Consider the following 24475-nt stretch of genomic DNA (forward strand, 5'->3'; position numbering starts at 1 on the left):
TATATGCATAAGCATCAGTTTCCTACCTATAAAATACTAGTTTAATACGGAATCGGTTGTTCATATTTATCTAATCCCCCGGGTGTATAGTATACCACCTGGAATGTGGAGAGATTTCCTAATTCCTGCAGAATTAAGTGACAGGCAGCTTGTAAAGGGTGTCCTATGATAGGAGTAGGACAAAAGCAAGTGACTTTTGCACTCTTAAGGTTTTTTATTTTTATTTATTTACTGTTGTTGTTGTTGTTGTGTTTTGTCTTAAGGAGGCTCCACACCCAACATGGGGCTTGAACTCATGACCCTGAGATCAAGTTACATCCTCTACCAGGCTGAGCCAGCCAAGTGCCCCCTTAAGATTTTTTAAAAGATAAATCTAGCTTTATCCTTTACTGATAGTAATCCTATTCACATGGTAGCTCAAATTGTCTGTAATAATCTCAAGCCCCATAATCCTCATTAAAAAGGAGAAAGAAGTTAGACTCTCTTAACAGTCCATCCTCATTTTAGACTATGTCTTTTTATTCTTATTTGTATTTGTTTGAACGGCTTTTAAAAAGTTTTCTGTTCATATCTCAACTCATACAATTTCTCTTTGGCTTCTCTTCTTCTAAGAGACAAAGTACATAAAACACTCAGCATGAAGCCTGGAGCAAGTACATTTTCAACAATTAACTTTGTGTAAAGCAAAGGGATGAACAATAAAAGGGTCTACTCTTGAGAAAAACAAACAACAAACATCACCTTAAATTCTTGTGTAAGTGGTCCAAGCTCTGGAAGCTGACTTCCTACCTGCATGAGTCAGCAGGCATGGCTGGGTTGTGGCTTTCAACTGAATCCAAGTAGTGACAACACCAGGCGCCTTCCAGGGGAGTGCTGGTCTCCAGGTGTTACTGGCAGGCCCAAAGTACTACCTATAAAGAATAAGAAAAGTGAATATTTCCAAGGTGAATTGTTTTTTAAAAACTATTTGTGAGACGGTGTGCCTGGGTTGCTCCGTCGCTTAAGTGTCCAACTCTTGATTTCGGGTCAGGTCATGAGCTCATGGTCGTGAGATCGAGCCCCACATCAGGCTCCCATCTGAGCATGGAGTCTGCTTGGGATTTGCTCTCTCCCTCTCTCTCTGCCCCTCCCCCACTCACGTGTACACTCACTCTCTCAAAACAAAAATAAATATTTTTAAAAAAGATTTAAAAATATTTCTGAGACAAAAATAATGTTACAGTCTAGGCTTTTTGTTATGGTAATATTTTGACCCACTGTCAGATTATGTATTTTATTCTTCAAATTTTCCAAGAGTCCTTTGAAATGTACTTAAACCCTTAGTTTAAAGGTCTAGATCAAATGCCATTTCTCCCAAGTTTTCCCTGATTGTTCCAGCAAAAATGAAATCTTCCCTCCACTAAAATGCCAAAATTTTAATAAATTTAAATACTACCATGTGTGCTTAAAGCACACGTCTTTTAATGCTTTGTCTTTGTACTTTCTTCTTTTTTGCACATATATCTCCTGCTCTCAAAGAAGAGAATTTTTGGTCGTATTTATATCACTTGCTGAGCACTGAGCTCATTGTCTATATATAATAGAGGCTCAATACCTATTAGTTACATAAAAGCTGTGTTGAAACCATAAAACCACTACAGACATTTTATTATATCACAGCTGAAACCAATCCTCTGAGATATTTTTATCCCTCAACCTGAAGAAAATCACCTCATTAATTGGTTTACTGCAACTTACACCTCACATTTCTTTGCTCCGACCCCATTCCCCAATATTTCTTTACTGCCAAAACGTTGAAAACACATTAAGAAGTAAAAAAAAAACAAAAGCAAAAACAAAAACCAAAAAACCCCCAAAACTATACTTTTATACAAAAATTTATATAATAACAAAGTAAAAGTGATGCCTTCCAATTCTCCAATTCCACTACAGCAGTATGTACCCTTCCATACGTTTTCTTTCCTTTTAAATTTTATTTTACTGTGGTAAGAACTTGTAACATGAGATCCACCTTCTTTACAAAACTTGAAGTGTACCATACGCTATTGTTAACTATAGGCACAAAGGTGTGCGAGAAATCTCTAGAACTTCTTTACCTTGCATAACTGAGACTTTATGTCTCTTGATTAACAGCTCCCCATGTTTCTCTTCTCTTGGCCCCTGGCAACCACCCTTTTCCTTTCTGATTCTGAGTCTATTTCTTTTTAAAGATTTTTTATTTTTTTTCAGTCATCTCTACACCCAGTGTGGGGCTCAAACTTGCAACTCCAAGATCAGGAGTCACTTGCTCCACCGACTGAACCAGCCAGGTGTTCCTGAGTATATTTTAAAGTAAGATACTTCATGTGAGTGGAACATCCAGTATTCTCTTTTTGTGACTGGCTTATTTCATGTAGTATGATGTCCTTGTGTTTCATCCAGTGCTGTCACATATGACAGGATTTTCTTTTTTTTTTTAATTATTTATTTTGAGAGAAAGAGAGTGAGCAAGGGAGGGGCAGAGAGAGAGGAAGACATAGGATCCAAAGTGGGCTCTGTGAGCCCAATACGGGGGGGCTTGAACTACTCATGAACCATGAGATCATGACTTGAGCAGAAGTCTGAAGCTTAATTGACTGAGCCACCCAGGTGCCCCAGAATTTTCTGTTTTTCAAAGGTGGAATAATATTTCCTGTGAATATATACCATAATATCCTTTATTTTGTCATACATAAATGGACGTTTAGGTTGTTTTCACATGTTAGCTTTTGTGAATAAGGCTGCAATGAACATTGGAACATTAGTACCTCTTCAAGATCTTCATTTATTATTTTTTTTGAAAATTCTTTTACAGTTTATTTATTTTGAGAGAGAGAGGGCATGAGTGAGTGGGGAGGGGCAGAGAGAGAGAGAGAGAGAGAGAGAGAAAGAGAGAGAGAGCGAGAGAGAGAGAGTCCTAAGCAGACTTCACACTGTCAGCATGGAGCCTGACAGAGTGCTTGACCTCACGACTGCAAGATCATGATCTGAGTTGAAACCAAGAGTCGGATGCTTAACCAATTGAGCCACCCGGGAGCCCCTAATTACTTTTGATGAATACCCAGAAGTGGGATTGTTGGATCATATGGTACTTCCGTTGTTAATTTCTAAGAAATTTCCATATTATTTTCCATGGAAGCCTTACCATTTTGTGTTCCCACCAACAGTGTACAATAGTACCAATTTTTCCACATCCTTACCAACACTTGCCTTTTTTTTTTTCTTTATATATAGTGGCCATCCTGACAGGTATGAGGTGATATGTCATTGTGGTTTTGATTTATGCTTCCCTGATGATGAGTGACATTGAGCATCTTTCCATACACCTGCAGTTCTTTTGTGTATCTTTTTTAGGGAAATGTCTATTCAAGTCTTTATTTTTTATTGGGCAATTCTGTTTTGTTTTGTTTTTGTTTTTGTTTTTTTGCTATTGATTTATAAGACTTCCTTATGCATTCTGGAAATTAACCCATTCTGATACATGGTTTGTAAATATTTTCTCCTATTCCAATGGTTGCCTTTTCACTCTGTTGTTTCCTATGTAGTGTGGAAGCTTTTTAGTTTGATGTAGTCCCATTTATCTACTGTTGCTCTTGTGGCCCATACTTTTGGTGTCATATCCATGAAATTCCATACTCTCTCTATGCCTTCATGTACACACATACATTACCAACATCTTACAGCATGACCTTATTTTTATATGAAAAAATACACTTAGAACCTAATTTTTATTATTTATACTTAAATTATTTGTGGGAGCAGAAATGTATTTTCCCTTAATATCATATAATGGATATCATATCATGTCAGTGTGTATATATTGATCTGTTATTTTTAAAATGGTTATATAGTATTAAGAAGAGTGATTATTTTTTTGGAAGAGCTATTATTCAAAAAAAATTTTTAAGCTCTTTTATTTATTTTGAGAGAGACACAGACAGGGTCAGCAGGGGAGGGGCAGAGAGAGAGAGAGAGAGAGAGAGAGAGAGAGAGAGAGAGAATTCCAAGCAGGCTCTGCACTGTCAGTGCAGAGCCCAATGTGAGGCTAGATCCCAGGAACTGTGAGATTGACCTAAGCCAAAACCAAGAGTTGGATGCTTAACTGACTGAGCCACCCAGGTGCCCCCTATTTTAATGTTTATTTTTAAGAGAGACAGAGCATGAGCTGGTGAGGGGCAGAGAGAGAGGGAGACATAGAATCCTAAACAGGCTCCAGGCTCTGAACTGTCAGCACAGAGCCTGACATGGGGCTTGAACCCATGAACCTTGAGATTATGCCCTGAGCCAAAATCAGATACTTAACCGGCTAAGCCACCCTGGCACCCTGAAGAGCTATTATTTTTAAGTATATATTTATGTAAGTCCTCTTTGTAATTTATGATTAGGTATTTGATGCATGTGTTCCAAATTCTCTTTCCCAGATTGTCATTAAAAAAATTATTTTAACCTGAAACCAATTTTACCATATATATTAATAAACTAGAATTTAAATAAAAACTTGAAATAAAAGTTATTTTATTTACTTTGCTGTATAAAAGTATTTACTTTTTATTTAAATTTATTAATCTTTTCTTTTAGGGGTGTCTAAGCTCTGAAGCATGCTTTAAAAAGCCTTTTCTAAGTAGTCTATTTTAAATTTCTATGTTACCAATTATTTCCTTTTATGATGTGCTTCATTTTTTTGGACACAATAATTGACCACATATTTAACAAATATGCTCCTTACTTGCTAAATAGATGTGGGGTGATCTAGAACACAAACACATTCAAAAATAAAATAATATAAATAAATGAAGTAAAAAAAGCAATACAAAGGGAAATAATAGGAGTATAAATTCACAACTAGAGTGGGGAAAATACACACACATACACACACACACACATACATACATACATCTGGAACACACATTGGTATAACTTACTAGGTAGAGATCCAACTTTGTCTTTTTCTTCTTTTTTTCCCAGATGGCTACCCTCACTTGTCCCAAACCAGTTGTTGAGTAATCTATCTTTTCCACACTGATATGAAATGACAGACATATTTCTAAAATCAGGCTTTCAAGCAGTATGTTTTTCCAATAAGTCCCCATCTAGTCCACTGCCTTCATCAATAAGTAAGCTCTAACCACATCTTTAAACTTTCTCTTTTTCTGTGTGCTCCAACCCTAATAGCATGTGGATGACAGTTGTGACTGTGGAGACCTTAGGGTGTATCCCTACTGTCACCTCCACAGCAGGAGAGGTCAGAGAAGAAGCTATTTGAGCTGTTGATCTCAGAAATCATGTCTGACAGTGCAGTGCCCCAAGGGTAGGTGTAATGTATTTTGGGGTGGCTGGCCCACTCTTTGTCTACGAGTTATCTCTGAATTTCTTCATCTATGAACTAAGCTCAGTCAAATGTGTTGTGAGCAATGGTAAAGAAGTCTGCATCCCCAATAATGAGTGTGGCCAGTGATTTCAGATACCTGTCACAACATCACACCATAATAACAGCTGTCCAATTTCCTTCTGAAATATTCTAGCAATACTCACTGTATTGAGATAACTGGAAAATTTCATCCACTCACAAGTCAACAAGTGAGATGCAGTGTAGCGTATGAACAACAGAGGCCCGGTTTCCCAGTCCCAACCTGACTCATGTAGTAAGCAAGTAGTCAGGGGATCAACTCAATTTATTTGTCTCAATTTTCTTCACCATCTATACATGGTAGTTGGACTACATAATTACTTGGTTTCCAGTGAGATAAAAGACTGTGGTTGTGTAACAATATAGTTTCTCTGTTTTTTCATTTACAACTTACGAATAAGTTGAGCCCTTGCTATATGCAAATAATTCTTCTAGTCACTGATGAATAAGATATGGTTATTGTATTAAGGAGTTTATTAAAGGAGTTTGCTTAGAAGAGGGACGTGGGATGGAACAGATCAGTGTGACTTTAACTTAGAACATGTCGGTTTCCCCATTCCAAATTGGAATACAGTATCTGTGATGTACCATATATCTACTGAAAGGCTTATTCTAATGGTCCTGGTCAATGTTAAAGGCTCCTTCTGGGTTTGTGTGGGAATAACACACTGAATGTAGGTGGTAGTTCATAAATCCTTTTTCCAGTAAAGGCAGTTAATGTTATTATAGATTTTATTTTTTGCAAGACCCTTACTTAAGACTAACTCCTAAAAAATACTGTGAAGCTGTACCTCAGTTACTAGGCTAGAAGTAATCTTAAGTAGTAGAGAGAAGTTTCGTGACCCCAAATTGATGCTTCCTCTCTTTCTATTTAAATTATTATAACTTGCTGTGTTACTTGTTGTTTTTGTTGTTGTTGTTGTATGTTTTTGTAAATTCTCATTTCAGTAATTCACACATGTTACACAAAGGACATACAATGAAAACATTTGGATTAATAACTTCAAAAGGATGAGTGTTGACTAGGAGGAAGAAAAATGGAGGAAACTTCCAGAAAACTTCTTTTTACAAAAGTTCAAGATAGGAAAACACCCAGCATCTGTTGGAGGTAAGTGGGGAAGAAGAATCAGTGGCAACCGCAAAAATCAGAAAGCAATTAATGAAATAGCATAGGTAATAGAGACACATGGATAGTTGCCAACGCTGGCACAAGACAGGATAAGAACAAAAATAAGGTATGATGAACTCAATGGGAGGGAGAAACTGGTTAGATTCTAAGGAAAAACTTCTAAGTTTGCACTTTTTGGCAGTCAGTGAGCGGGTCGTGGGCCATGACAAGTGCTGCCTCATGAGCATATGGCAATACAGATTTATAGAATAAGGCACTAATAATCTCAATGGTCACTGGACACCATTTCCATACTAGACATTTAGTTTCACATAGGTCTGAAACTATTTGCACATTGGATACCTGTTCAGTAAGAACTGATACGGGGTTGAAGAAGACCTAGTGAAAATAAGTGAATAAAATTATATTTATTCTGAAGTACAGTTTTTTTGCCCCCATTCAGTCCATAGCGTTATGGCCTCTTGAGGCAACTTCCAACAATAGTGAGGTTTTGCATGCCTTCAATGGTGGTGGAGAGGTATCATGGTCTGCAGGGCAGAGCACTAAATATAACTCTGATAATCCATTATACGTTTAAAGTCAGGGAATATTTCAATGGACTTGCTCTCATTTTGTTGGGACGAACAAGATTAAATAAAAGTACACAGTACCTGATTAAGGAGAAAAATATTTTAGGCTTTGGTCAAGCACATAAAAGGGCCTATCAAGAGAAGGGATCGGTATTACGATTTTCTGCTTTTGGTTTCTTAACTAGATTCCATTAGTGGAGTTTTCCTAAATGGGCCATATTTCCAATTCGGATATTATTAGAGATCATTATACCTTAAATCTCTGTAATGGCTCACAACAAATTACCTAACCTTTCAGCTTAAGATCAAGGTACTTGATTGTTTTTCTGGTGCTATTTACATACAGTAGCCTACTCTTTAAGAAAGTCTGTTAGAAACAAGTACCCTCCGTATCCAGTATGTTGCTTGCACAGTGAGACATTCCTTAAAAGTCTGGGGTTGATGATGAACCCAGTGTACAAGGGTTCCACGTTAAGTCATAATTGGCCTTTTGTTGGGAGAGTATGTGTCAACTGGTGAAATCAGGCACAGAGGAGAGTAAGAGTTTTTCGTATTAACAACACAGAAACTGACCAGCCACCTGTTACTCAAAACAATAGAACCTCAGGGAGGACTTTTCTAATCCCGGAATAGAGGCAGCACCTTGCCTTGATGTCTTTCTTTGTAAACATGTCTACAGCAGATTTGATGGAGAATCTCAGGGAAGAACTGACCTGTTTCATCTGCTTGGACTATTTCACCAGCCCGGTGACCACTGAGTGTGGGCACAGCTTTTGTCTGGTGTGTCTCCTGAGGAGCTGGGAGGAACACAGTACTCCTTTATCTTGTCCTGAGTGCTGGAGGGCCTTGGAGAGTCCACACTTCCAGCCCAATGAGCGTCTGGGGAGGCTGGCTGGCATCGGCAAACAGCTCCGATCCCAGGTGCTGCAGAGCGAAGGCGGACAAGGCGGCTCTGGGAGAATGCTGGCAGTCGCTAAGGCTTTTTCTGCTGAGCAGCAGGGTGTAAACGCTTTCTCAACCCAGTGTCATGGAATAAACGGATTGTATCCCTCCAGTGAGGCTGAGGAGCGTCACAAAGTAAGATTGGCTGCTCAATATAAATCTCAGAACACAAACCACGTTCCATCACTTATGCCCATAATATTCTCTATTGGTGACAATCACGGATCCTGGTCTCCAGGCACCAGACCCCAAACTTGGTGTGGATCCTGCTTCACTCCTTGTGTTAGGTCCCGCTCATCATATTTTTATTGGTCCTCAAGTCTTCTTCACAACCCGGTGCTCTGCTCATTTGCCACAGAGAATTTGTTTCTATTGCAGGAGAAACTCCAGGAAATCTTAAATCTTTTGCGTAAAAAGAAAAAGGAAACTCAGGTTGTATTATCCCATGAGAAGGAGAGAGTAACACTGTGCAAGGTCAGTATCTGTCTTACTTTTGGATCTCGTATATGTTCTATGAGGGAGACTAAAGGGATACCTAGTGAAAGACCAGGCAAAAAAGACCAAATTTTCCAATCCCTGTCCTACAATATGCAGTGCCTTTACTTTGGGCTGTGTACCTCTGCTTGTCCACCTGGAAATCCCAAGACTCACTTCAAACAATTTCCCCATCCCCAGGCCTGCTTATTTTCTTTTCTTCTGGATACACCTCTACAACTTGGTGGCTACCTCTATTATGGCTCTGATGGTAATTATTTAAAATTACAAGTTACAGACAATAGAGGATCAAAAATCAATAAAAAGGAATAGCTCAAATGCTTTGGGGTAAAAAGAAAGTGAAAAAAAAAAAGATAAAATAAAGGCCAAATAATAGTTTGGTTTAGCACATCTAAATAAAAGCTTGAGTTAGTCACAGATTTGAACGTGAGCTGTCTTGCAAAGACCTAAATGTTGAGTCACATGTTTAAAAATGTATCTGATTCTCCCAATAAACGGAGTTCTCAAAGCCGAGTACTTGTGATGTGTATCTCTATCTCTAGGATGTGATCCTATGTCTGCTTTCATTGGATATTTATTAAATAAATGAATATACACTTTTTTTCATATTTTTGCCCTTTATTTTGCTTTAAAAAAATTTTTTTTTTTAACATCTATTCATTTTTTGAGAGACAGAGTGTGAGGGCGGAGGGGCAGAGGCAGAGGGAGACACAGAATCCAAAGCAAGCTCCAGGCTCTGAACCACAGCACAGAGCCCAACATGGGGCTCGAACTCACAGACGGTGAGATCATGACCTGAGCTGAAGTCAGATGCTTAACTGACTGAGCCACCCGGGTGCCCCAATTTTGCTTTTTTTTTTTTTTAAATCGTGGTATGGATCACCACCTATCATAATTGTTGTTTATATTTTTTTCCCCAGTAGAATGACAGTCTCCTGGGAATAGACATTTTGGTTTTGTTTGCTACTGTATCTATAGCACACGTACCCCCTAAAATATCACACTAGCCCCCAACTACTTAATAGAATATGGATTATGTGTCACAGTGGAACTCTAGGACTTTGCTAGGACTAAAAGTCTACACAGGCATTTCTGTCACTAACTTTATTATATTGCTCCCGTGTGTGTGTGCACACATGCGTGTGTGTGGATGGCAGGAAGAGACAAAGGCCTGTAAGCAGGTTGTTGTGTCAGAATATGTAAAAATGCACCAGTTTTTGAAGGAGGAGGAACAACTACAGCTCCAGTTACTGGAAAAGGAGGAAAGGGAGAACATGAAGAAGTTGAGGGACAATGAGATCAAGCTGACCCAGCAAATAAGAAGCCTAAGCAAGATGATTGAGCAGATAGAGTCCACCTGTCAGCGCTCCACTTTAGAATCTTTTGAGGTAAGAATACTGGGAAAATCAATGCCACAATAACAACAACAACAACATGTCGTAGCCCATAATATTTCAAGCCATGCAAAAATAAGTGTTTATTTACCCAAAAAACTAAGTTCCAGCCCCAACATAGTTTTCCTAAAGAATTAATGTTCGAGGGGTGCCTGGGTGGCTTAGTCTGTTGAGTATCTGACTTTGGCTCAAGTCATGATCTCATGGTTCATGGGTTGGAGCCCCACGTTGGGCTCTGTGTTGACAGCTTGGAGCCTGGAGACTGCTTCTGATTCTGTCTCTCCCTCTCTCTCTGCCCCTCCCCTGCTTGTGCTCTCTCTTTGTCTCTCAAAAACAAATAAACATTAAAAAAAAAAAAGAATTAATGTTCCATAGTATAAAGACAGTCCTGAAGAGGCAGAGAAAAACAAAACCCAGTAGAACAGCTATCCAAACCAAGCCTGAGGATGACTCCATTTTCTGCTGTGCCTGCCTGTCTGCAACTTCAGCTTCGTTAGTTATTTTGTTTAATGAGCATTTACTATGTGCTGCTGGCACACTACATTTCATCTTCACAGAGACCTGATGAAGTTAAATACTGTTTTATGTACTCATGGTGATTGTAATCTACCCTGTGGGTTTACAGTAGCTCTTACTTAATAATTCAGACCTCTGGCAGTTAGGTAATTTGCCTATCAAACAGCTAATATGTAGTCGAAACGCGGTATTCTGTACCGAGCCCATATTGTTCACTGCCTTTGCTCTGTTGCCTCCCGGGGCTACTACTGCATTCTCTGGGGCCTTTGTAAACGCGGGCTGGGCTGTGTAAGCCAGATGCTGCTTCACCTCTGCCTCCCGGATGCCCCCACAGAATGCTATTTAACTTAGTGATTTTCCAGCAAAGCACGCACTCCAACTGCGCACAGGCTTACTCCAGCTCTCCCACTTCCCTTTTGCTGATCTTTGACTCCCTGAGGCATCGGATAACAAGATCGATGGTTTGGCTCTTTTGTCAGCATCAGGTTCTCTTGACCAAGTGTTGATATGAGGAACGGACAAGAGAGTCCAGCCATTAGGAGAACCCTCTCCTGTGCACAGGAACCCACCCTTGGAGGAAATTGGGGATTTTTTCCCCCTACCCCGTGCTCTCCCACGCAAGGTGTCCTACAGCCATGGAAAGTGGATTCTGTGAAGTCAGAAAGGACTAGATCCCAAATGGATTCTGTCTTTGTTAGAGATCAAAGGGCACAGATACTAACCCTCTTTCTTTTCTCCCCTTAGGATGTGAAAGGAACACTGGAAAGGTGGGTTTCCAGTCTGTGTTCAGTTATGTGAGACACAGGGGTGTGCTGCTGCTACGTTTGTCAGGGTGGGGAGGAGAGTGTCCATGCTGTTGGGGAACATCAAGCTGGACCCTCAGCTTGCAACAGGTCCTGCGGGCTGCGCAGGGCAGATAGAGTGACTGTCTCTGCCCTCTTGCAGGAGTGAGCCACTCTTGCTCCAGTGTCCAGAGGCGGCCGCCACGGAACTGAGTCTGTGCCGCATCACTGGAATGAGGGAGATGCTAAAAAAATTCAGCAGTAAGTCAGCCTCGTTTGTCAAACCTCCAGGGATTTGCAGACTGAACTTCAGTGTGTACGAGGGTATGCAAGATTGAGCTTTTCGGCAGCTTCCTCTGACAAAATACTCACCATCTGGGTGCCAGGCTTGTAGTGAAGGCGCAGTGAGTCTGTGCAAACCCTCAGGGTGGGCTGAGGCCACAGACCGTCTGGGTTCTGGAGCCGACAGAAACACACTTGATTGAGGGTTCGCTTACCTGTGTTTTCTAAGGATTCCTGGCACTTCCTTTGTTTGTTTTTACTGTCCCATTTTGTCTATTTCATCCCCTTGAGTGCGCACACGCACACTCGCCCGCGCGCGCGCACACACACACACACACACACACACACACCCCTCCTCAGGGGTTTCTGCATTTCTACCTCTGTTCTTGTGAGGGTAAAAACTACTTACATTCTTAATCTCAATGAGGCAACATTCAAGCTATCCTTTTAGAATGCTCTAGATATTTAGGCTAGCTATCGTGAAGAGAATTCAGCCTTCATTTTTAACTTTTATCTTGTTGACAATCTGACCTTCAGAGGAAAGTCTAACGGGCTTTGGATTCAGTAGATACTTGATAAGTGCCAACTATGTACCTGGTACTATGCTATTAAACTCTCAGCTTTCTTATAGTGATAAATAAGACAGGCCTGCCTTTGCTTTTACAGGACTTTCAGTGGAACTGAGGAGACAGACATTAATCTCAAATAATTAGTGATGATTAGAATTTGATCTATAAATAAAAGTATGAAATTACATGGTAGGGGCACTTAATTTTGTCTGAGAGGCCATTGAAAGTTGGAAGCCTCTTCTGTGACCTCCTCTCAGAAGATGGGAAGGAGGGGTCTCTCACTGGTTCACAGTGTACTTATCAACTGGTCACAGGTGGTTTCACTAATCTCACAGGAGGCTGCATTTCAGCATGACATAATGAAAAATGCTGACTGGGAATTGCTATTCCAACACTCAGTAACTTTGTAATCTTGGACAAGTTTCCAAACCTCTGTGAACCTCAGTTTCCACTTTTGTAAAACTGGGAAGGGACATGTGGGTAGCTCAGTTGGTCAAGCGACTGACTTTGGCTCAGTTCATGACCTTGCAGTTTGTGAGTTCGAGCCCTGGGTCAAGCCCCGCGTCGGGCTCTGTGCTGACAGCTCAGAGCCTGGAACCTGCTTCGGATTCTGTGTCTCCCTCTCTCTCTGCTCCTCCTCCGCTCATACTCTGTCTCTCTTTCTCAAAAATAAACATTAAATAAATAAATAAATACAATGGGGGGAAAATGCCATGATTAAATGAGATATTGTACAGAAAATGGTTGGCACCTAAGGAGAAGTCCAGAAAGGATAGCTGCCTCTATTTCTCTCCCACCCAAACTGAAGAATCAGAAGGAGCCTTGGCTCAACTGAATACAAATGACAGAGTATGCCCCGTGTGGATAAATAGCTCTGAGTTTTAAAGCTATGCTGTAAACAGAAACCTGCTATTCTATTCCATTCCATTATATCAGCGATTCCTCTCTCTCTCCTCTCAGGCAGGCTAAATATCACTGTCCACATGACTCTCTTCTGTTTCTTTTCAGAGATTTGCTCTCAGTGTTTGTGAAACAGTGAGAGAAGGGCTCAGAGATTCTGTTCTCAGTGAAACAAAACTCCTCACCACACTCACCTAGATCATATTTTTAAAAATAGGACTGGAAACTAAGAATTTAATTAAAATTCCACATATGTTAAACGTTTTTCAAGAATGCGAGGGGTTCATTCTTTTCTCCTCTTGCAGCGGACATAACTCTGGATCCAGCTACAGCCAATGCCTATCTTGTCTTGTCTGAGGATCTGAAAAGCGTGAGACATGGAGGAATCCGACAGCACTTACCCGACAACCCAGAACGATTTGACCAGTCTGCAACTGTGCTGGGCACTCAGATATTCACCTGTGGGAGACACTACTGGGAGGTGGAGGTGGGCAACAAGACCGAGTGGGAAGTGGGCATTTGCAAGGACTCCGTGAGCCGAAAGGGCAATCTCCCGAAGCCACCTGGGGACCTCTTCTCACTTATAGGCTTAAAAATTGGAGAAGATTATAGTCTTTGGGTCTCATCACCTTTAAAAGGTCAACACGTCCGAGAGCCTGTGCATAAGGTTGGCGTTTTCTTAGACTATGAGTCTGGACACATAGCGTTCTACAACGTGACAGATGAGTCCCTCATCTACAGCTTCCCTCCAGCCTCTTTCCAAGAGGCTCTCAGGCCGATCTTCTCCCCTTGCCTCCCAAATGAAGGGACGAACACGGGCCCTCTTACCATCTGCTCACTGAACAGTTATGTCTGAGGGACATGCCCCCGAGCCTTCACCAAGGATGAGGTCTAAGACCAACAGATGATTATTAATTAAGATGATTTATGCATTGACACTATCAATATTGGGTGATCTTAAAGGAAAGCCCCTGAAAAGGCTTTCTGTTAACTTGAGCCACAATCAACGGCCAAGTTGGACAATCAACTTTCAACACCATAGAAGGCTGATCAAATCCTGTCTTTGACCAAATTCCTTATCTAGACTGTCCCGCATACATGCTGGCCACTGAAAATGTAGAGAAAGAATTAGCCCCTATTATCCCTGATCCCATTGTCATAGGCCAGTTTTATAAATGTATGTCATGTTTTTGAGTGTATTTATTTATTTGACTCTAAAGAACTCTATTTTTTATACTTTTTAATATTTTTAATGTTTATTTTTGAGAGAGAGAGAGAGAAAGAGCAAAAGACAGAGCATGAGTGGGGGAGAGGCCGAGAGAGAGGGAGACACAGAATTGGAAGCAGGCTCCAGGCTCTGAGCTGTCAGCACAGAGACTGATGGGGGGCTCGAACTCATAGACAGTGAGATCATGACCTGAGCCAAAGTTGGACACTTAACTCACTGAGCCACCCAGGCACCCTAATAACTCTGCTGTTTGAATGTCTTTGTTCTATGTGCAGAGCTCTGCATGCTGGGACAAGACTGACTCCTCTGGGTGGGAGCAAGTGCATGGGTTCTCCTTTCCAGGGTTGGTGAGAGGGACTCATGACTCAGCCTCCACTGAAAAGTTGCTTTTCTTTCCATTCCATGGGGCCTGGAGTATCTGTACTCGGGAAGGCTTATATGTTCAGAATACTGCAAATTTAGGTGTCAACATCATCATTATCCTTCATGTTTACCACAACCACAAGAGGCTGGAACCTTCTGTGAATATGTTTAAAGATCACAGAACAAAGTCTCTATTCAATAAATGTATCAATGCTATAGGTGCCAAATGACTTTACTGAATTTTTTATAAGGTTATTTTATGTGTTTTTGCTACTTGCTATAAGCAAAAGGCTTTAATCACTGGAAGGTGAAATCAAGTTTACTTATTCCATCCCAACACGTGAGGATTTGGGAGAAAGTTCTGTGAACCGACCTTCTCTTGGCTGCCCATTCTTTGTCCCTGAAGGTTTTTTGTCCCTGCTCTGTCCCTGCAGGTTTTTTGTTTGTTTGAATCCTTCCTTGCTTGCATTGCAGAATGGCACCAATCACAGAGGGTACCCCTTCCTGCCTCTTCCCACTCACAGAAGTCACTGCCCATGTTTTCAATCGCAGACAAGAAAACTGATAGGATTTAACCCTTACACAACTGCATGATTATTAAGGAACATGTTTAACACAGATTTTTGTCTTTAAATTAGAGACTCAGTTGGGCGAAAAATTGATAATTGAATCTGTTAATTAGCATAGACAACCAGAGGGAGGGAGCTAAGTAGGGAGAGAGGATAGGTAACTGGGTTTACTGTAAGGTTGGTATCCACCTTTCTCACCCATCTAGATCTGCCTTCTCTTTCAAACCTATGCATTTTTATCTTGTGCCCTCACAGGCATCGGAACAGATCTGAACTAGACTTTGGGTCCCGAATCGTGCCCTCTTCTGTTCTCTGTGTTCGCTCTTTGCATTTTCACCCTGACACCACATACACTTAGAGTCCAAGAACTCTAGTGATGGAGAATCAATCACACTCTCTTTGAACAATTTGTTCTGTTCCCCATTTTTTATTTTATTAAATTTTATTTCTTGATTTATCACCTCAAAAAGCTAAGGAACAAATTATGAACAGCAAACACCAAATATATTTGGTCTACAGCTTTCTCAATTACAAAAAAAACCTCACATTGATTTTTTATAAATGAATATAAAGGTCGTATATTTTAACTTAGTACGCATTACATTAAATTGTGGTGTAAGGTAATAGCTCCTTTTCTTTCCCTTTGTCCCAAAGGGGCTGGTATTATCAAGGAAAACAGCCTACTTTTTCTCCTCTGGCAAAGTCATCCCATGTGGATCATTGTCTGCCCTGGGCCTGCCACTGATCGCCTGTGTGGGGAAGATTGAATCTATACTATTCTTACTCTGCTGACTTTGCATAAACAACCATGAAAAAGCTGCAAAAGCATTTTCACCCAAGGCTTCTGGATATAAACTCCACACCAAACAGATGTGGTGATGGGATTGGGAGGGAGAGTGGGCAGAATGAGCAATTGAGAGGTGCACAAACTCATCCCCTTGTATGAGACCAGGGTCTGGTCTCTTCTGTGCCTCAGCCTTTGAACATCTGTCAGACATTTTCTTAAATGTGAATGGTGTCCCACATGGGACAGATACTCAAGCTACCCTGTTGTCTCTTCTATTGACTCCTTCTCTCTTTCCCAGATCTCTTTCTTCTACCCTTCTTGAGTGGAAAATTTCCCCAGGGGGCTAGCAAGTCACAAGTAGCCTCTTGTCGTGCACGTTGCCAAAATGGAATCCGGAAACATGGCCATTTCCCTCTCTAGACATGAGCTAGAGGAGAAGGGGTATGTCGAGTTGTGAGGGCAGAGGACATCAAGAGTGATCTTCCATACAAGGTTGCAATTTGATTTATTCATTTTTAAAAAATTGTCTTGACTTGTCCTAGAGTACCTTAAAAATAAAATATTATACATCTTTTGCCCTGAGATCTAATTTACCAGTAAAACTCCTTTAGCTCTTCAGATGAGGTCTTTATATACCCTCCTGCCCTAATTACCCCTCCCCCCAACAATGTAACTTTGACCTATTATGCTCCCAGTACCTACTTGGGCACCTTATTTTACTTTGGATTGCTTTACTAGGCCCTCTTACTGACTTAAGTCAGCGATGTGCCCAATCAACCTTTCTCTACTCTTGAATTTCTCCCTGTGCATATACCTTAAAGGTGTGGGAACAGAATAATAGTAGGCCCCGGTAGGAAAACTGCAGAATGGTAAAATGTACAAAGGCTAAAATTTTAAAAATTGCATAGGATCTCAGTATACAGAGATTACCAATGCTTATATTATGGTGTGTGTCTTTCTAGTCTTTGTTTTTTTTCTATGCATATATATTTTAAGCAACATGAAAATTAATTATCTTAATATTCTATTGTGAGCTTCTTTCTTATATTTCTTAAGAATAAGACTTTTTCATCCCTAAATATATAAGCATGTATTTTCTAAGAATTAGCATATTTTGTTAAATTACATCTATCATATAAACATTTAATAAACGATATTATTTGGTAAGTAGTCCATATTAAAAGTTTCCTAATTAGCCTCGTAGTGTTCGTTATAGCTGTCTTCCAGTATCCAGGAATAATAAAGGATCATGCATTAAATGCAATTGTCTTGGAAACTGTGATTTTTAATGGCAGTAAGATTTCATTATATGAATGTCCCTAATTTATTTAATCATTCCCCCACTGGGACATTTGGATTGTTCTCCACTGGTAGCTATTATAAACGACACCGCGATGAATGCGCATGTACATAAACCTCTGGGTGTATCTCTATTATTCACCAATGTCTCCTGCAGGCAGGAGAGCCGCCTGTGGATCCTGTGGGCATGTTTGCAGGTTATACACTCCCCTACAGAAGTTTTATGTGCACGGCAGGTAGTCTGGAAGGTTTTACTCACTGGCATTTCCACACTGAAGATGCAGACACACCGTTTTGAGACAAGTGAGAGAACATGTTTCCCCCTGCCCTATGGTCTTGCCAGAAGCACTGCATTTATTTAAAAAACAAAACAAAAACAAAAACCTACCCTGGGAGAAATTGGGCGGTAGTGCTTGGGCTTTGAAATACACAGCCCTTAGCTGGAACATTCAACTTTACCGCAAGGTAACTGTTTCCCACTTTGACAAATTCTTTTAACTCTCTGAGCCTTTGTTTTCTCAAAGATGTGAAAAATAGCTATGTGTTATGATGATTATGTGAAAACACAGAAAAACAATTATTCCATGGTGTATGATGAATTTTTGTTAGTCTCCCCCCACCTTCTTTTTCCTCAATTTACACAATATGTCAATTAAAATTTTTTTTAATGTTTATTTATTTTTGAGAGAGAGAGAGAGAGAGAGAGAGAGAGAGAGAGTGTGTGCGTGTGTGTGTGTGTGTGTGTGTGTGAGCTGGGGAGGAGCAAAGACAGAGGGAGACACAGAATCCAAAGCAGGCTCCAGGCTCTGAGTTGTCAGGACAGAGCCCAACGTGAAGTTCGAACCCATGAGCTATGAGATCATGACCTGAACCAAAGTCGGACTTCCAACCGACTGAGCCATCCAGGCACCCCACAATATGTCAATTTTGCAATTTGTCATAAAGCCACAGAAAGCCACAGAAAACTAGTGTGGAATATGGAAAACATTGGCACCAAAATCTTTGAAATATTTTTAAGGTAGGTGTCACTATTTTAGGGAAAAGTGTTAACATAAAATTCAATTGAAGAAAAAGAAAACCTAGATCTATGGATTGTTTTCTTATCTTTCATGAAAGTCCTTTTGATCTTCACACTTGTGAATATATATTACCTAATTTTAACAGTAAATTATATTTTGTGTATTGTTTTATTTGAGAGAGAGAGAGGGAGGGAGGGGTGAGGGACAAAGAGGGAGAGGGAGAATCCTAAGCAGGCTCCATACTCAGCACAGAGCTGGATGCTTGGAGCTCATTCCCACCACCCTGGCTGAGGTCATGACCTGAGCCGAAATCAAGAGTGGGACACTTAATCGAATGAACCAGCCAGGTATCCCTAAAAGTAAATTAATATTAAAATTATAAAAATAGAACTACCCTATGGTCCAGCAATCACACTACTAGGTATTTACCCAAAGAATAAAAGGACACTAATTCAAAGATACATACACTCCAACCTTTATAAAAGCATTATTTATAAGAGCCAAATTATGGAAGCAGCTCAAGTGCACACACACAAACACACACACACATACACACAATGGAATATTGTTCAGTCTTAAAAAACAATGAGATCTTGCCATTTGCAACAACTTGAATGGAGCTAGAGAGTATAATGCTAAGCAAAATAGGTCAGCAGAGAAAGACAAATACCATATGATTTCACTCATATGGGGAATTTAAGAAACAAATGAACAAAGAGGAAAAAAGAGACAAATCAGGAAACAGACTCTTAATTATAGAGAACAAACTGATGGTTACCAAAGGGGAGGTGGGTGGGGAGTCAGGTTAAATAGATGATGGAGATTAAGGAGTCTTGCTGAGATGAGCACTGGGTGGTGTATGGAATTGTAGAATCACTGTATTGTACACCTGAAACTAATTTGACACTGTATGTATGTTAATTACCTGGAATTAAAATAAAAACTTAAAAAATAAATGCATATAATATGAATGGGAACTTAATAAAAACAAAAACTAAAGTGGTAATCTCATTTTCATTCCTTGGGAACCTCACACCTTTGCTCAGGGCTCTGAGGCTCTGGTAAGAACTTGGCTAATCATTAGCTCTGCCAGCACTCAGAGCACTGCACCCAGAAGGACGGCGATGCTCAATGTTCTTCCAATAGATTACAGGTGTTCTAGACACAGCCTGTTATGTTAGCTTTTGGGTGAGGCTTGGAGTAGTCACCACCAGCTGTGAATATCTTCCTCCTTTTAAAACATGTTAGATGTGTTTTTAAAAAATCATAAAAACATGTTATAAACATAGCCTTATAAAAACACGTTAGATGTGTGTCACAACATGGAGAAGTTTGGGAAGCATTGCCCCTCCCCCACTGTAGGCATCTATAAATAACCTGACTGTGATAAATGACTCACCTGGAATTTCCTGTTAACAGCTTTCTTATTGACAGGTTGGCAGGAAGGAACCCGCTTTTGCAAGGCCTGAAGCTTATACAGATGAGGGGAGTGATCTTTAAGACAAAATGATAAAAAGTTACAAAGTCTAACATTAGGTCCGGGGGTCTTAGAGGGTCTCTGACAATAAGCTGCAGTTTACCTGTTTTCATGGTGTGTTTGCCTCTGGGTTAGCAGGATGCAAGTACAAAAGACAGGGGCAATAAAGCCAGGCCTCCTACGTTCGCATACTGGCTACACCACTTCCTAACTGTACGGCCCTGGGCAGGGTGCGTTACTACCCCCCGGGCCTCACTGTCCTCATCGGCAACATGGCGCTGGCAGCCTACCTGCCTCACGGGACTGTTGCAGCAAATGGCAGAACACGCGTGTTTAGAACACCGCCTAATTCAAGGGATAACCGCGCAATAGATGCTAATCATGAATAGGTCCTTCCTAAACTCTGGCATCTCCGTTAGCCAGACTCTGGACTTTTGAATACTGCCTTCTGCGGCTCCATTTCCTACAGTTCTGACCATGGGCTTAGAATATCTGAGTTCAGAAGACTGCCTTTTCCTACTTGCCTTCTTGCCCTTGAGGTCCTAATCTTGATGGAAACTCTACCTCAAAGCATATTGCTGGTCCTTTGCATTCCTAATTCCAGGTCTCACTCCTTATCCCTTAGGAAGTTTTCCTAAAAATTCTTGAGCATTTCAAATATTGCCTTCTATTTAACTCACTGAGTCTTCCAGTTGATGATTCAAATTCTAAACTCTTGTGAATTGTAAGTCACAGCATTCCGAGCCGGTATTGTCTTTCTGGGTCGTGCTTTTAGACAATGATGGTGGATGCACAGGTTCTTCAAAAGGAAGTTCTTCCTCCCCCAGTATTGTTTGACTTCATTTTGGTGAAGGGCAGCCTCTCTTCACAGAGTGCCTGAGTCTTCTGGCACCATGGAAACAAATGTCCAGGGTGCTCAGAAAAGACAGATTTCCCACTGTGTGAGGAGTGTGAATGTGTGTGGGGGGGTGTGGTATGTTGTATGTGGTATGTTAGGTAGGTATGTATGTGTATGGGGGTGTGAGTTGTGTGTGTGTGTGCTGTGTGTGTCGTGTGTGTGTGTGTGTGTGTATGGTATGCAGCGTATGTGGTGTGTGACGTGTGGTACGTGTGGTGAGGGGGGGTGGTGTAGGGAGAGTCCTGGGGAAAGGTGAGTTTCTCCTCAGAGTCTCTTCTCTGCCCCCCTTCTTGACTTCAAAGTGTGCCCTCCCCTTCAAGTTATCACTCTGTCTTCCTTGGTGCTCATCTTCCAATTCTCCGGTTTCTTGGAAATGAAGAATGGGCTCTGTAAACCTGCTTCGGGAAGAGAATCTCATCAGGGGTTTCTTGGACTCTGTTTCTGCAGTTGGGGGGCGGGCGTAAAAGATGAGAAGAGCTGCTGAATGCACAGAGCAGGGCCAGACTGATGCTTGGTGATTTTGCCCCAACACACATCTGCTTTCCTGCAGAAGAAGTCAGAGAGCTCTCAAGGCTCATCACGAGGGATTCACGCTGCTTCTACATACATCCTATTTATTGTATAACTAGCCCTTTTATATTAATGGGCATCAGTCAAAAGTCAGTTTTAAGTAATATAAATATTGAGAACAATATGATACTGCGTACAACACTCTAAGCTTTGCATTTAAAGTCTAAATCTCTTTTTTGTTTAAGGTCTGCACACTATCTTAGGAAATAATGTAAGGTTTTTCCTTTCTTCTCTTTGCATGCATCTGAAAAACTGTTACACTCAGTTAAAATTTTATTAGACATTTTAAAGAGTAACTGTGAAAGTGTTGTCTCTTTTGAGGTGCTGGAAATGTTCTGTGCTTATTTGATTACATCTTGAGTTCCGTTTGTGAAAATACATTGAACGGGAAATTTATATGTCTAATTTCTGTATGTAAATTGTACTTCAGTAAAAACTTTCAAATAAGTGGCTGCCTTTTATTGCAGATTGGGTCCTCGTCTGCAGGAGCAGATGCTGAGTAGGAGTTTTGCATGAGGGTTCCTTATTTTTTTAGGACATGCAGTAGAGATCAAGATTCTTCCTTTCTTTCTTCCTTCCTTCCCTTCTTCCTTACCTACTTCCTTCCCCTTTTCTCCCTTCCTTCCTTCCTTCCTTCCTTCCTTCCTTCCTTCCTTCCTTCCTTCCTTCCTTTTCTTTCTTCCAGTATTAAAACCATGAATTTTATTTTCCAAGTGGTGAAATTACATGTTTCCATGAATTCTCTTGTAAAATACCCCTATTTCCCTGTTTGTTTCTTTCTTTCCTTTTTTCCTTTTATTTTTGTTGTGGTAAGAACACAAGAGACTTTTCAGTGTCCAATACAGTGTTGTTAAGCATAGGCATGATGTTGCACAGCAGACCCCTAGAACTTATCCATCTTATCTAACTGAAGCTTTATACTTGCTGATTAGCAACTCCTCTTTTCCCCCTCTCCCAGGCCATGCAACCAGCATTCTGCTCTCTGCTTCTCTGAATCTTATTGAGGCATTTTCAATGGAGGGGAAGGAAGCAGAAATATGCAGAGGAGGAAGTCTAGGTGAATGCAAGCCCAGTGTCCGGCTGCCTTGGCCATGCACAGGAGGAATGCTGGAGCTAAAATGGCCTTTTAGACTAGAGTCATCTGGAGTCAGACTGAGTTGGCTCAGGCTTTATGCACTGCCATTGATGTGATGTGTCACTGCATAGGAATGCCCTTGAGCTAGGTGGCTCTCTGCTGCTGAGCCATTTCTTGAAGATGGCCATAGCCTATCTGTCCATGATACTCCCAGCAATAAGGACAGTGAGATTTTTCTATGCTGAGGGATCTACGAAATGCATCAAAATGTCCATCACAACAAAGCTGGAGACTAGGACCTGAATAGGAAAGGGGAAGAACAGGATTCTGTTCGACTTTCATTTTAAAGCTCTCTATTTTCTAACAAAAATTCATGTGGGTTCATTTCTTCAACTCAATAAATTAAAGTAGTATTTGACAAGTCCACACACTAGAATCATTACTTTAATATCATACACAGCACACAATTCTTCTGCCCGTATATGTTTTTTTTTTAATTTTTTTTTCAACGTTTATTTATTTTTGGGACAGAGAGAGACAGAGCATGAACAGGGAAGGGGCAGAGAGAGAGGGAGACACAGAATCGGAAACAGGCTCCAGGCTCTGAGCCATCAGCCCAGAGCCTGACGCGGGGCTCGAACTCACAGACTGCGAGATCGTGACCTGGCTGAAGTCGGACGCTTAACCGACTGCGCCACCCAGGGGCCCCTGCCTGTATATGTTTAAATGCAGGCTTATTATTCCAAATGGAAATGTAAGTGTTCATGAGTGTGTCGCTTTATTTCATTATGATTCTTCCACAAAATGCTCTTTCCCTGGATTTTACCTTTGCCTTATTTTATTCAGTATTTAGTTTACGTACTACTCTTTACTTTCACTTCCATTTATGATTTATCATCTTATTTTGGACATCAGCTTTTTAAAAAATTGATGGACTGACTTCTTCTACATGCTTTTGGTCAATTTTATCAAATTCATTGTTCCCATGGTTAGCCTTTATTAGGTAAGAGCATTCATACAGAAACAAGTTTCAGTGGGAGAAAGAAGTCTGCAAGGGATGGCGTCCATGAGAATGTACCCTGAAGACCGCCGATCATAGGTTGTGTGATTGACCAAGGGCCTAGTTGCTGAGCTTTGAAATCCATCACACCATCTGCATGAGCCAGGTCTCTGATGGCCAATTTCTCTGATGGCCGATTCTGGCTGGCCAAAGCCGTCATCCAAACTTCCATCCAACCCTCTTTCCCTCTCTCCTTCACTTTGAGGTGCAGCCTTAGCATGATTCCCTCCCTGTTTCCCTTACAAAGAGGTGTGCTGGATCCCACTTGGCTGGGACTGGCTCAAGAGGATCAAGTGCATCTCTTCTCAACTTGGGGTTCAGGGATACCATGTTGATAGTGTGAAACAGGCTAAAGTGGGAGTGATTACATCAAGTAATACACAAACATTAGAAATCAGGTCTTTTTCTCATAGAGACCTAGTTGATGAATAATTATCTGCATACTATTGGCCTCATCAGCATTCCTCATAAAATTCCTGCACACTTAATTATCTTTGGCGTCTGCTTCCTGGAGTACCCATATTAACAAAAAAGGGGTGAGGAGAAAAGATAAAATCAGTTTTGGACATACTGATACAGTGGATAGGAATCTTGAGACTCACCAAGACCATCAAAATAAGATTTCTTTCTCCAGTAGGAACATTATTATCAGCTAAGGCTAAGTTGTTCCCTCAGGAACTAAAGCTTAGGATATTGGGTTTTAGCAAAAATAACTCTAAAGGTTGAGGTAGTGCACCTTTTCTGGCTTTGTGGCCTCTAAAACCTTCTAAATCTGACCTAGCTTCCAGGTTTTCTGTTCTAAAAATTCTTCACTGGGATGGATATTATTTTTTCCTTAAATATATATATATATATATATATATATATATATATATATATATATATATATTTTTTTTTTTTTTTTTTTTTTACTTTTCTCACTTCATTTATCACGATATGCCAAACTTTTCTCAATTGTCCCTCTAGTTCCAAATTTTTACCATCTCTCTTTGCTTGAAAATCGCCAGAATCTTTTTTTTTCTTCTTTTTTTTTTTAAAGCTAACCTATTACAAGGCAATTCATGAAATTTGACTTCCTTTTTCTCAGGTGGTCTAGCTCCAAGTCTGCAATTTTTAACCATTATCTT

The 24475-nt window shown here is 40.6% G+C and overlaps 1 protein-coding gene and 1 long non-coding RNA gene across 3 annotated transcripts; one reads left to right on the forward strand and one right to left on the reverse strand.

Moving 5' to 3' along the window:
* Positions 1-851: 851 nt before the first annotated feature.
* On the reverse strand, positions 852-9173 carry LOC128314335 (uncharacterized). Its single transcript, XR_008295857.1, has 3 exons — positions 5551-9173; positions 4941-5037; positions 852-911 (listed from the first exon to the last, which is right to left on the reverse strand). It is a non-coding gene; the product is annotated as an uncharacterized LOC128314335 (long non-coding RNA).
* TRIML1 (tripartite motif family like 1) lies at positions 7621-14828 on the forward strand. 2 transcript variants are annotated; one of them, XM_053216335.1, is made up of 6 exons: positions 7621-8044; positions 8444-8539; positions 9718-9948; positions 11215-11237; positions 11416-11513; positions 13309-14828. In XM_053216335.1, the coding sequence occupies exons 1-6, from the start codon at positions 7775-7777 to the stop codon at positions 13857-13859; spliced, it is 1269 nt and encodes a 422-aa protein (XP_053072310.1). In that variant the 5' UTR covers positions 7621-7774; the 3' UTR covers positions 13860-14828. The 2 variants fall into 2 exon arrangements, with proteins under 2 accessions (XP_053072310.1, XP_014936232.1); XM_015080746.3 differs by having other exon boundaries at positions 7621-8200; positions 13309-14827.
* Positions 14829-24475: the final 9647 nt, after the last annotated feature.

Source organism: Acinonyx jubatus, chromosome B1 (assembly GCF_027475565.1).
Source record: "Acinonyx jubatus isolate Ajub_Pintada_27869175 chromosome B1, VMU_Ajub_asm_v1.0, whole genome shotgun sequence".
NCBI classification, from domain to species: Eukaryota; Metazoa; Chordata; class Mammalia; order Carnivora; family Felidae; genus Acinonyx; species Acinonyx jubatus.